At 49.1% G+C, this 13,643-nt stretch overlaps 1 protein-coding gene across 1 annotated transcript in view; it reads left to right on the top strand.

Moving 5' to 3' along the window:
* Nucleotides 1–12,151, top strand: part of LOC308174673 (septin-8-A-like) — a gene marked incomplete at its 3' end in the record, with an annotated part of 47,610 nt that extends 35,459 nt beyond the window's left edge. Inside the window, 1 exon segment of the mRNA XM_080549780.1 lies at nt 11,989–12,151. Coding sequence (XP_080405906.1) covers nt 11,989–12,151 — 163 coding nt within the window.
* Nucleotides 12,152–13,643: the final 1,492 nt, after the last annotated feature.

The raw sequence follows: 13,643 nt of genomic DNA, 5'->3' as shown, positions 1-13,643 counted from the left end.
CACACCAGGGAGGGAGGCTGGGGGAGGCTGGGGGGGGGTAGAAATCGGAGGACGGGGGACGAGGCCTCATTGTCACGCACTCTCAAACTCTCAACGGAATGAGAAACGCTATCAAATGTTGCGCGTGCGTGTGCCCGTGTGTGCGTACGCGCATTACAATGAGCCCGCCCGTCCTCCGATTTCTACCTCCACCAGCCTCCCCCCCCCCCCCCCCCCCCTCCATTCATTCCCCTAGTGAGCAGAGTGTGTCTGGTAGGGCTGCCAGGCAGAGCCTCTGACGGTTATCCAGAGAGACAGGCCGTCCGTGAGGCCTAGCGTCTCCCCAGACTCTGTTCTGCCAGAGCAGACACCATCTTGTGGATGACGTGTGCATCGGGGGGGTCGTAGTGACAAGTAGTAGAAAGTTGTTCATCCATTTTGTGGTTAAGTCTGTCAGATTTCATCGAGTTTAGAGTTAGTGTTTTGTTTTTTGTTTTCTCTCTCTCTCTCTCTCTCTCTCTCTAACTTTCTTTCTTCCTCTGTCTCTCTCTCTCTCTCTCTCTCTCTCCATCTCACTCTTTCTCTCTCTCTCTCTCTCTCTCTCTCTCTCTCTATCTATCTCTCACGTTTTTTCTCAATTCAGACAAAGAAAGATCAGAGCGACAGTTGTCGCTGATGAAGTGTGCCATGCCATTTCCTGTCACATCTCGGCAATTTAGAGATGGGCATTTAGGCGTTCACATGGGATTTTTTATTTTTTTATTTTTTTAAACGGAGTGAAAGGACTCCCTCTTCTGGCGGCTTCAAGAATCACAGTCCCGTTTTATTAATTCATTGGAGTTAATTCGGCATGAACGTAAAGAAACGTTCTCTGAGGTTAAACCCACACCTTTCTCACTGGTCTTTCTTTCCCTGATGTCTCTTTCTCTTCCTGGTGTCCTGGTGTTTTTTTCCTGGTGCTTCTATATAAGACACACTTCCCTCTAGTTTCTACTGTTTTCATCATACTTTCATCTTCAGTATTATTCTTCCCGCCTTTTTTCATGAAAGAATATGAACGTGTCTTGTCATAACGTGTCCATGAAACAGATCTTTTTGGTTATTTACTGTTGTTATTTACTCCACAATTGTGTTTTGTGTTCTTTCTCTCATCCTGTTTTTTTATATTTTTGTCATTGTTTGTTTGTCTGTCTGTCTGTCGTTGTTTCTTTTTTTATCTTTCAGTTAATTTATGGGCGCCCCCCAAGCTGACCATGGATTTGTCTTCCATCACCATAGCAACATCGACATCGTTTGTTTTCATGACATTCCTTCTTGACATGTGCACATGGACCAAAAGACACTGAAGACACAGAGAGAGAGAGAGAAAGAGAGAGAGAGAGAGACTTCCTGACAGTGGCCATTACCTACCCTAGGATGTTACATGTTATGATTTGGGAACATTTTTTGTTGTATAAGTTTTTGTTTAATGTCATTTTCTTTTCATTTTTTTTCTAGTTTGAGACTTACTTACTTTACTGATCTGTTGCTTTACCAATAACAGAGAGGAGAGAAACACAAAATCATGGACATTAATTCACTCTTCCACCACAACATCTTGGGTACTATCATGTTCTATAATAACCTGCCTTTGGACAGGGAGTTCATCTCTGTCGTCAGACAACATTGTAACGTTATGTAATGATCAACATTTCATGTTAGAGTAGCTGTACTAGATCAGTCATCATCTTCTTCGCCAACCGTTCTCTAGGCCAAGTGCCAAGGTCTGACCTCCGAACTCTGAGCCACACGTGTCCAGGCCTTAGATCAGCCATAAGCAATAACAAACAGTCATGTAATAAGTACCTGTGTATATAGAGATGTTTTTGCAAATGCGTATACGGAGGTACCATCCAGAAACACCAGCCCTAAAAGTCTTAAAGTTATGCAATATTCTGGTGCTGTTGTTTTTTTCTTTTTCTTTCTTTTTTTGTAATCCAGAACTTGTATGTGAATATTCTCAGAGCTTACTGTATTTGGCTTTATTAAGACGCCGATATGCAACGTGTATTCGTGTATTAAGTATGCTACGATAAAGCACATGATGCTGTGTGTGGATGACGTGTGTGTATGACGTGTACGTGCGTTCGTGTGTGTGCGTGTGTGTGCGTGTGTGTGTGTGTGTGTTCTTGTGTGTGTGTTCGTGTGTGTTGGTACATGCATTTGTGCATGCCTTCATGTGTGTGTTTGTGTGCGTGTTCGTTCGTGCGTGTGTGTATGCGTGTGTGTGTTCGTGCGTGCGTTCGTGCATTCGTGTGTGCGTGCGTTCGTGCGTGCGTTCGTGCGTGCGTTCGTGTGTGTGTTCGCGTGTGTGTGTGTGTGTATGTGTGTGTGCGTATGTGTGTATGTGTGTATGTGCGCGTGTGTGTGTGTGTGTGAGCGGTGTGTCATCAGTTTACACGGCCCATATAAAAGGCAGACCCTAACAGAGGCCTCGTCCCCCAGTAGAACCGTGTTCACGGCGCCAGACGAGAAGAGAGCAGATGTATTTACTTTCTTTGAGAATAAATGCTAACCATCGCCTTGGAGCTGTCCTAGCATGCTTTGATTTATGTCACTGTTAAATAGGAAGGATTTGGCAGACACACTCACACACGCTCACACACTCACTCACACACTCACTCACACACTCACTCACACACACTCACACACACTCACACACACACCTGGCAGGAAGGAGCTCCGTGGGAGAGAGAAAGAGAGAGAGAGGGGGGGGTGGAAGAGAGAGAGAGAGAGAGAGAGAGAGAGAGAAGGAGAAGAGGGAGAGAGAGAGAGAGGGTTAGGGAGGGTGGAAGAGAGAGAAGGGGTTGGGGTGGAGAGAGAGAGGGAGGGGGGTGGAAGAGGGAAGAGAGAGAGAAGTGGTTGGGGTGGGGAGAGAGAGAGAGAGAGAGAGAGAGAGAGGGGCGGGGGGTGGAAGAGAGAGAGAAGTGGTTGGGGGGGTAGAGGAAAGGGGATAGATGGAGCGAGATGTTATTTTCTCACAGAGACAGTGACGGTGGTTAGTCAGTAAACAGAAGCTCTCTGCTCCACACTTCCTCTACCGCAGCAGCCCTGGGCAGCGTGACGGAGGCTCTGCTGGGCCAAACACACAACCTAGAGACAGGAAGGTCCTCTCTGCTGTCTGCTGACACCAGCTGAGAGAGAGAGAGAGACAGAGGGAGAGAGAGAGAGAGAGAGAGAGTCAGCTGTCGCTGGGGCAGGCTGCACTGAGTACAGACAAGGACACACACACACTAACACAGATACTCTTAAAAACACACACTATGCAGCCCAACCGGGCCGAGCTGTACTGGGGTCACAGTTTCCTGAGAGTCTCCTAGCCTAAAAGCAGTGCTTCCATTCTTCCGACGACAACACAATATTTTCATAAGGTGTGTCTTGTTATGTTTTGAGGTGTGTTTTTTTTCTGTGCGTCATTTGCATTTCCACCATTTAGCAGACGCTTATTTTATCCAAAGCGACTTACAACTAGACCAGTCTCCCTGGAGTAATTTAGGACTAGGGAACACTAGTGGTGGTGGTGGTGTTCTCAGGTGGGATTTGAACTCATGACCTTCTTAATCACCAGTCTAGCTCACTATCCACAAGGCCACCACTACCCCCCCCCCCCCTTCAACTGTTATATGGTATTTTTTTTGCTCTAGGCACAGAGGTCAGCCATTGTCAGCAACCCTGGAACAATAATGGGGGTGGAGGACGCCATCATTTACATGCTGCACAGGGCCTACACACACCTGGAGAGGCCACAGAGCATGGTGAGGACCATGTTCTTCGACTTCTCCAGTGCATTTAACACTATCAAGCCATCACTGCTGGCTGACAAACTAGCAGTGATGTGTGTGGAGGACTCCCTGACGGCTTGGATCCACAACTACCTCACAGACAGGCGTCAGTATGTGAGACTGCAGGGCTGTCAGTCTGAGGTGGTGGTGTGCAACACCGGTGCCCCCCAGGGAACTGTTCTGTCACCCTTTCTCTTCACCCTCTATACCTCCGACTTCCAGTTTAGCTCCGACCAGTGCCACCTGCAGAAGTTTTCGGATGACTCCTCTATCGTCGGTTACATCACAGACGACAGGGATGAGGAGTACAGGGCCCTGGTGGAGAGCTTCGTGCAGTGGTGCGACACCAACTACCTTTTGCTTAACACCAGCAAAACAAAGGAGTTGGTGGTGGATTTTAGGAGGAAGAGAAGGACCCCAGCCCCCATCACCATCAAGGGGGTGGAAGTCGAGAGGGTGGACTCCTACAGGTACCTGGGAGTACAAATTAATAACAAACTGGACTGGACTGACAACACCGAGGCTCTTCTCAGGAAAGGGCAGAGCAGACTGTTTTTCCTGAGAAGGCTGAGGTCTTTCGGTGTCTGCAACAAGCTGCTGCAAATGTTTTATCAGTCGGTGGTTGCCAGCGTTCTGTTCTTCGCCGTGGCCTGCTGGGGTGGAAACATCTGTGCCAGGGATGCTGCGAAGCTAAACAAACTGGTGAAGAAGGCCAGCTCTGTGGTGGGGACCGGGCTGGACAGCCTAGAGGTGGTGGCAGAACAGAGGATGGGGAAAAAACTGGCGGCCATGCTGGCCAATCCCTCCCACCCGATGTACTGCGAGCTGGCAGGGATGAGGAGCAAGTTCAGCCACAGATTTGTTCTCCCCCGTCAAAGTACAAAAAGATTTGGACAGTCCTTTATTCCAGCTGCACTCCGACTCTACAACCAGGCCCTGCAGGGTGGGGGAGACCTGGAGATGGAACTTTTGGAACTTTTTACTTATTGAGCCTGCACTGTTTTATGTTTTTTTATTGAATGTTTTTCTGTTTTCTGTACTGAATGTTTTCTGCCCTAACTGAGCTGTTTGACAACAAAATTTCCCCATTGGGGACAATAAAGGTTTTCAATCAATCAATCAATTAGGGGTTAACTGCCTTGCTCAAGGGCACATGCAGCTCAGCTCCCTCCTGAGGCAGGGGGATCGAACCAGCAACCTTTCTACCGATTGCTAGCCGGCCTCTCTAACCTCTAGTCTACCACCACCGCCTCCTATGTGGCAATGAGCTGTGAAATCGTTGTAACGATTGTAAAACATCAATGTCACAGTCTTTGGTCATGTTCTCACATGAAAGTCCGAATCAGGACCCGGAGCAAGTGGATGAGTTTGCAACATTGTTGCATAAATTATTTCTCTGATTTGCGTTCTCACAGCCCTTTATGTAAACGAAGTAACATACGCAATCGAAGCAACAGACGGGGTAGTTGATTGGTCAGAAAAATTGAAAATTGCCCGTTCGTCCCGCCCTTATCCAGATCAACACGCATGCGCTGTTGTTTTCCTATGGACAGCCTCGATGCGTCGTTTCTAACTGGAGTGAAACCACCCTTTTCAAGCGGAGCATGCGTCGGTTGTTTGCTCCAGGAGCGACTTCGAATGCGCGTACTCACAGCTCCAAACGACGAAAGAAAAACGTCTGAGGAAGCAGAGTGCATTCTGGGACGATCCTGCGGTGCGTCAAGCCTGACGGACAGTAACAGGTGACCTGTGGTGACCTCTGGTGACCTCTGGTGACCTCTGGAGGCAGCTCGGGGAAGTGAAACACGCAGATACAAGTGAGATGACTTCACACAAACACACACACACACACACACACACACACGTATCCTATCTCAAACACACACACACTTATCCTAAACACACACACACACACACACTCCCCATCAAATTCAAAGTACTCCTCCTCACATACAAAGCCCTCCATAGCCTGCCCCCATAGCTCCATAGCCCCCCCCCCCCCCCCCCCCCCCCCGCTGCCCTTACCTGACTGACCTCCTTCTCCCCCATCGCCCTACCCATACCCTCTGATCCTCATCCACTGTTCCCCTCCCTGTCCCACCCTCGAAACCCAAAGGCTTGGGAGACCGTGCCTTCTCACGATCTGCACCCCGCCTCTGGAACTCTCTCCCTCAGCCACTCAGAGACTCACCCTCACTCTCCACTTTTAAATCCCACCTCAAAACCTACCTGTTCTCCCAGGCATACAACCTCCCCTACCCATAACCATCTCCCCTAACCCTGCCACCCCCCTCCCCCCCTGGACATGCATACAACCTCCCCTACCCCCTAACCATCTCCCCTAACCCCTCCACCCCCCCTCCCCCCCCTGGACATGCATACACCCTCCCCTACCCCCTAACCATCTCCCCTAACCCTGCCACCCCCCTCCCCCCCCCTGGACATGCATACAACCTCCCCTACCCCTAACCATCTCCCCTAACCCTGCCACCCCCCTCCCCCCCCTGGACATGCATACAACCTCCCCTACCCCTAACCATCTCCCCTAACCCTGCCACCCCCCTCCCCCCCTGGACACGCATACAACCTCCCCTACCCCTAACCATCTCCCCTAACCCTGCCACCCACCCCCCCCCTGGACATGCATACAACCTCCCCTACCCCTAACCATCTCCCCTAACCCTGCCACCCACCCCCCCCCCTGGACATGCATACAACCTCCCCTACCCCTAACCATCTCCCCTAACCCTGCCACCCCACCCCCCTCCCCTCCCTGGACATGCATACAACCTCCCCTACCCCTAACCATCTCCCCTAACCCTGCCACCCCCTCCCCCACCTGGACATGCATACAACCTCCCCTACCCCTAACCATCTCCCCTAACCCTGTCACCCCCCTCCCCCCCTCCCTCCCCCCTGGACATGCATACAACCTCCCCTACCCCTAACCATCTCCCCTAACCCTGCCACCCCCCTCCCCCCCTGGACATGCATACAACCTCCCCTACCCCTAACCATCTCCCCTAACCCTGTCACCCCCCTCCCCCCCTCCCTCCCCCCCTGGACATGCATACAACCTCCCCTACCCCTAACCATCTCCCCTAACCCTGCCACCCCCTCCCTCCCCCCCCTGGACATGTATACAACCTCCCCTACCCCTAACCATCTCCCCTAACCCTGCCACCCCCTCCCCCACCTGGACATGCATACAACCTCCCCTACCCCTAACCATCTCCCCTAACCCTGTCACCCCCCTCCCCCCCTCCCTCCCCCCCTGGACATGCATACAACCTCCCCTACCCCTAACCATCTCCCCTAACCCTGCCACCCCCCCTCCCCCCCTGGACATGCATACAACCTCCCCTACCCCTAACCATCTCCCCTAACCCTGTCACCCCCCTCCCTCCCCCCCTGGACATGCATACAACCTCCCCTACCCCTAACCATCTCCCCTAACCCTGCCACCCCCCTCCCCCCCTGGACATGCATACAACCTCCCCTACCCCTAACCATCTCCCCTAACCCTGCCACCCCCCCTCCCCCCCTGGACACTACTGTGTTAATTGTTCCCTGACTCTGTGTTCTATGTGCTCATGTTATCTGTTGCTTGTTGTTTGTTGTGTTTTCTGTTTTTCCCATATTGTCAGTGTCTTTGAGCCCCGGAAAAGCACTAAATAAATAAATACAATTAATTATTATTATTATTATTATTATTATTATTATTATATGTGACAGGCAGGGGTTCAAACCGGATACCTCTACTAACAAGAGTGAGATTCCAAATCACCACAGCTACATCCACTCCCAAACTGTTCTCCACAACGTTTCCATTGTGTTTCGAACATTTCGACATACATTCTGTCGTGTTGCACAACGGTTGAATTGGCTCTGGAGTTGCAGACATCTGCACCACGTGTCTATTCTTCGACTCCGTCGGTTATTATCTTAACTTCCCCCGTTTTTCATTAGAAAGAGGCTTTTGGAATAAGCTATCCTCTGGAGGAAATATCTCCATTTCATCTGTGGGGCTTTATATTGGCTGGGCTCCACCATCACACAGCTACTCACTCCTTAACCAGATACAGGATCCTTTCGTCAAACTGGAATAGAAACATTTAGAGAATAATTAGTTTTCAGTACAGCTTGGCAGGGAAGGAGCTCTGTGTTCACTCACTGACATATCCCAGCAACAGAGATAAGACAGACAGACAGACACAACATTTAACAGTGTTACACCAGGGGGGAGGCTGGTGGAGGTAGAAATCAGAGGACCGCACTGCAAAAAGTAAATCTAAGTAAGATGAGATATCTTAAATCAAGGCAGAATGTGTTTCGTTCTTTGTTAATTTAATTTAATTTTGCCATTTAGCAGACGCTTTTATCCAAAGCGACTTACAATTATGAATTACAGGGACATTCCCCCTGGAGGGTGCCTTACCCAAGGGCACACTAGTAGTGGTGTGGCTTCAGGCGGGATTTGAACTCACAACCTTCCGATCCCAAGTCCAACTCACTATCCACTAGACCACCACTACCCTTTGTCTGAATGCACTAGTTGTAAGATACCTTTTACTTGTTTTAAGAAACACTTGGTGAACTTGATGACTTAATGGCATTTTAATTACTTAAAATAAGCAAAATTATCTGCCCACAGAACAGTTGGCAGATAATTCTGTTTATTTTAAGTAATTTCCCCCATTTTATTGCTTTTTCCCCCTTGTTCCTGAGAGAGGATTGAGGAATGGTATCAAACACACGTTCCAACGTGGTTGAGGTGAGACCGACACTATGTACACTCACCCAATGCTTTATTAGGAACACCTGTAGTGTACACCTTCTCCTGTTCTGCCACGTCCCAAAGGTGTCGGGGAATGTTCTCTTGGCACACTTTGGGCAAAACCACAACCAGTGTTGCTAGCGCCGAGCCCTACCACCTGAGCTATGCAGGACTACACAGGGGCCAGGTGCATAAAGACCAGTCTTAGACTTAGATCTCACTTTAAGTCAGTCTTGCTATAGAGACTCTAATGTTCACCTATGAGTGACTAAGGTAAGACTGACTTAGAACCAGCGAAGTAGTTTACCGTGCTGGAGTTACAGTGTTAGCTAGCTACTAGCCCTGACTCCCATAGCAACACAGCTCTTAAATCAAGCTTAGCCAGGGGGGAAGGAGGCTAACTTTCTAACCTCAAAATAAGTCAGTCTTATTTTTTATGCAACAAGCAGTCTTAATTAGGCTGGTCTAACCTGAGAATATAAGACTAGTCTAAGGCTTAGACCAGTCTTAATCTATCTTTATGCAACCGGCCCCAGGTTGTGATTTACAGTCATGGATGGATAGATGGAAGATTGGATGGATGGATGTAGATCAGTAGAGGAGGGGGAGTGTCTATCCGAGGGGGTCTCACGTGGTGGACCCTCGCAAACACATTTGATACCATCCCTCATTAGAGTCTACGCATTACTATGAGCCCCGTCCTCCGATTCTACCTCCACCAGCCTCCACTGATGTAGATGGCTTCTCTATGAAGGGAAGAATCATGATGGTAACTCTCTAACTTTCACAGATTAATAAAGAGAAACGGGTCAGAAGGCAGATTTGAAGATCTGAGGTTTCTCAGTCATAGCTTTATTCTGGGGACAACTTAAAACAGTAACATAGCTGCCTGTATCTGAAACATACAAAATAAAAAAATCTTTACAAGTAAATGTATCACTTTGGAAGATGGTTGTAGCATCCAGTAGCTACTGTTATGTTCGAACGACGGAAGATGATTCAACTTTGACATGATAAACATGAATTTCACAGTTGACAAGAGTCACATTACTCTATCAATCTCAAACATACTCAAGGACGCGTGTGATATGTAACAGTTACATTGCAGTATTTCAGTAAAAGTGGCAAGCATAGTAGGCACATGTTATTATGAACAACGACAACAAAAGACGTTAATTACAAAGTAGAGGTAACAAATTAAAAATTACAAATATGAGTCTTGAAAAAATATAATATTAAAATTATATTGCATACAAAAAAGCCTCATCTAAATATCAAAGTGCAGGAATACGTCAGAGGAAGAGGAGGGGACAGTATCACCAAGATCCTTACAAACCGTTTCTTGGTTCATCGCTCTCCACAAAAAAACACAAACATAAAAAAAAACATCCCCCACACACACACTCAACAAACACTCGGACTGTTTCCGTCAGTCAGTCAGACAGACGGGACATTAGCTTAGAGGAGGGGGTAGAGAGGTGGGCAAGGGGAGGCACTTTTCGGGCGCGGGGGGTGCAGGGTTGGACCTCCGTCGCCCCCGGCAACCTCCGGTGGTGGGGGCGGGGGTGGGGCCAGCGTCTCGTTGTACAAGCGCCGGAAACCGTCGTAGAACTCGTCTGCGTCTCCTCCTCCTCCTCCTCCTCCCTGGTCCTCCCCCCTCCCCCTGCCCCCTCTCCTCCCCTCCCCGGTGTGTCTAAGGCGGGACGCGGGGCTCCAGGAGGAGGCCCGGGTGTCCTGGAGCTTGGTCATGCTGGCGCTGTCGAAGATGTAGACGGCGTTGGCGGGTAGGGAGAACTCCAGGCTGGTCAGGTACTCGTCCACCATCTCCTTGCAGTGGATGAACTCAGCGCTCTGGATCTGGGGGAGGAGAAAGGAGAGGGGGGGAGGAGGAAGAGGGAGGAGGGAGGGGAGAAAGGAGAGAAAGGAGGAGAGAAAGGAGGGGGGAGGAGGAGGATTGAAATAGAAAAAGGAAAAACATCATGTGACTTGATATTTCTGTGGTACACATCGTCTGTGAAATGTGGAAAAACAACTTCGGAGGAGATCTGTAGTCGCTTGTTTTGCGGTTTCCTTGTTTTTACAGCAGTAAAAAAATTACTGAGAGGAAGGTAAACAGATGCGATATTTGCTGCAATATTTGCGATCTGTTCACTTCACCTACGAACATACAGATCCCTCTGTGTCTCGACACGAGAAGGAGAAAGGCGTTACTGTACAGCGAAGGAACACTGACCCGACCTTTCGGGATTCAGTTTCCCTTTCTGTCCATAGTTCATTAACACGATAGACGCCGACAGGGCGTCAAATATTGACTATTATACAGAGCAAACACTAGATTCCTTACAGGGCCGGCCCTACACCTTTTGTGGCGCTAAGCGAGATTTCTATTGTGCCCCGCCTCCCCCTCCCTCCCTAACCCCACGATTTGTTGACGGCGGCGGTGGTGGTGGTAGCGAAGTCTTGGATTGACAGATGTTTCGTCGGGGTGGGGGAGGGGGAGGGGCTGACTGGTGTTTCGTCTACAGGGGTTAGCAGAGTTAGCAGAATTAATTAGCAGAGTTTTTGATTGACAGGCGGTAGCTTGCGCTAAATCGACAGCAAAAGTGTTCCCCCCCCTCCCCTCTAACGGTTGTGGCCCTAAGCGACCGCACAGACTGTTAGTGCCAGCGGCGGCCCGCCCTGGTTAATTAACATGATGAACGCCAACAGGGTCTAATATTGACTATGCAGCAGGCAAACACTAGAGAGCCTGGAGAACCACACCCAGGCCGGGGAAAACATCACCTGAGGGTTGGTTGTGGCTGTTCCTAGACGACAACAACACTGCCACACATTACACAGTGTGTCAAGGGAGGCAGGCGGAGGTAGAAATCGGAGGGCGGGGCTCTACCTCCGCCAGGACGGGGCTCTACCTCCGCCAGGACGGGGTTCTACCTCCACCAGCCTCCCCTGGTGTTCTACCTCCCCCAGCCTCCCCTGGTGTTCTACCTCCACCAGCCTCCCCCTGGTGTTCTACCTCCCCCAGCCTCCCCTGGTGTTCTACCTCCGCCAGCACACACACTCCTAACCGCTGCCAACCCGACATTTCAGCCTCTATTATCCAAAGCGACTTACAACAAATACATTTGTCTAAGTTATTAACATTAAAAAATATATATAATTTATTTACAGTAGAAAAACTGTATGGGGGGGGTTAGGGTTAGGGTAACCCTAGTGGGGGATGAGGAGGTCTTTTGAGGTGTCTCACCTGTGCTTTCTTAACTGGGGGGGGGGGTATAGTGGGGGATGTATAGTGGTGGATGTAGAGGTGTATAATGAGGTGTCTCACCTGTGCTTTCTTCACTGGGGGGGGGTGTATATTGGGGGATGAAGGGGTCTTTTGAGGTGTCTCACCTGTGCTTTCTTCAGCAGGTCTGTGAAGACGGAGAACCAGTCGGGGGTCAGCCTCTCCAGCTCCAAGGTGATGATGGCCAAGGCCAGCGTGGAGCCCTTGAACTGCGACAGCTGGTGGCACGCCATGCAGTGCTGCACCTGCCTGGTCCACAACGCCGCGTGGAGCAAGGGCCTCTTCTGAGCCGCGTGGGGGGGTCGGGGGTGGGCCAGGGGGGCCAGGGGGGCGCCCCCCACGGTCGGGAGGTGGGGGTGGCCCGAGATCAGCAGGGCGTGGAACTGCAAAGTCATCAGATCATAACAAACATACAGAGCATCAGAATCACCTTCAATCATCACTTCATTCATAACGTTGTCTTTACCAGAACCACCACCCCCCGCGCGCTCCGCCACCCAAACCATCCGCTTTCATGTGTCTCGCCCTTTTAGCCAATAAGCCATGGTGTCTGAGAAATGTGGGAAAAAAAAAAGAAGAGGTTGAAGAACTAGAGGACAAAGGAGGTTGACGAAAGTTGAACTCCTTGAAATCCACAAGTCAATCATATCCGTGTGTTTAGGTCGGTGGAAAAAGTACGTGACGATATTGTTGTAGATTTTAATCCATTGCTGTTTTGAAATGATGGAGATTATATATATATATAACTACACTTTATTTACATAAACTAAAGTACATAAGAAAAACTAACGTACATTTTCAGTTTTCAGGGGAATGTAATCGTGGGATACGTAGAGTTGGAAAAGTATTTAATCGTAAAAACAAAAGTATTATGGAGACATTTATTTTATTAGGATTTTTTTATGTGTTACGTTTCTTTTTGGAAGTGTACGAAACTTTTATTTTTTTGTAAAATAGAGTCGTGACCATGTTGTGACCTTGGAGGACATGGGACAGTTGTAATGGATTACCCGGTGATGAATCTACACACAGTCAGTTGGTCAGGTCACCAATCAGATGTGTAGCAGATGTGACCAATCTGTTTAAAACACCCACTTCTCTCTCAAATAATCCAGCACAATCTTACGCTATTATCATTCGACTGCACCGGTTGGTCCAATAAACCTGGTTTAGGTCTGGTCTGACACCGGTTCTGTTAAAGAGGGTGTCGAGCCCGCGGCACGGTGCAGGTTTGCCAAAGTAATCAAGGAAAGACAGCCTGGACACATTAACACGCAGTCGCCCCATCGTAGATGAGAAGAACCGTATGTCTGGTTGTGCAATTCTGTGTTTGATGCCTATTTGACGGAGGCCACAAGTTTGTGTGGTGTGTATCAACAAGTATCAGATCTTTTCAAGATGTGTGTACAATATGTGTGCCATAAACTGAATGAAAACAGCATGGATGTTCTAAAAATGATTAGCTTTCGGAGAAACTGCTACACAACCACAGCATGGGTAATATTCCAATACTTCTCTAACTGGTATGCTTTCTGTTTTTTTTTAGATAGTATCTGGGATTGAGCGCAGCCAAATCAATTATTGAATCAATATGCATCACATCTCTCTCTAAATGCTTCTCCTGATTGACTGTGCAAGGCTAGCTATTAGCCAACGGACTGGAACTGTTGGTTGGCATGACGACAACAACAGTCAGTTGGCTCATAGCAGCGACAGTGTGTTGGGTGACCAGGAGATCTCTCCCTATGGTAGCAGCCAGGGTTCAAACATTCCACTTTTG

The sequence above is a fragment of the Nansenia antarctica genome (genome assembly GCF_963989245.1).
Source record: "Nansenia antarctica genome assembly, chromosome: 20".
Taxonomy (NCBI): Eukaryota; Metazoa; Chordata; class Actinopteri; order Argentiniformes; family Microstomatidae; genus Nansenia; species Nansenia antarctica.
Note: the sequence above shows the minus strand (reverse complement) of the source record. Positions and strands in the feature narration are given on the sequence as shown.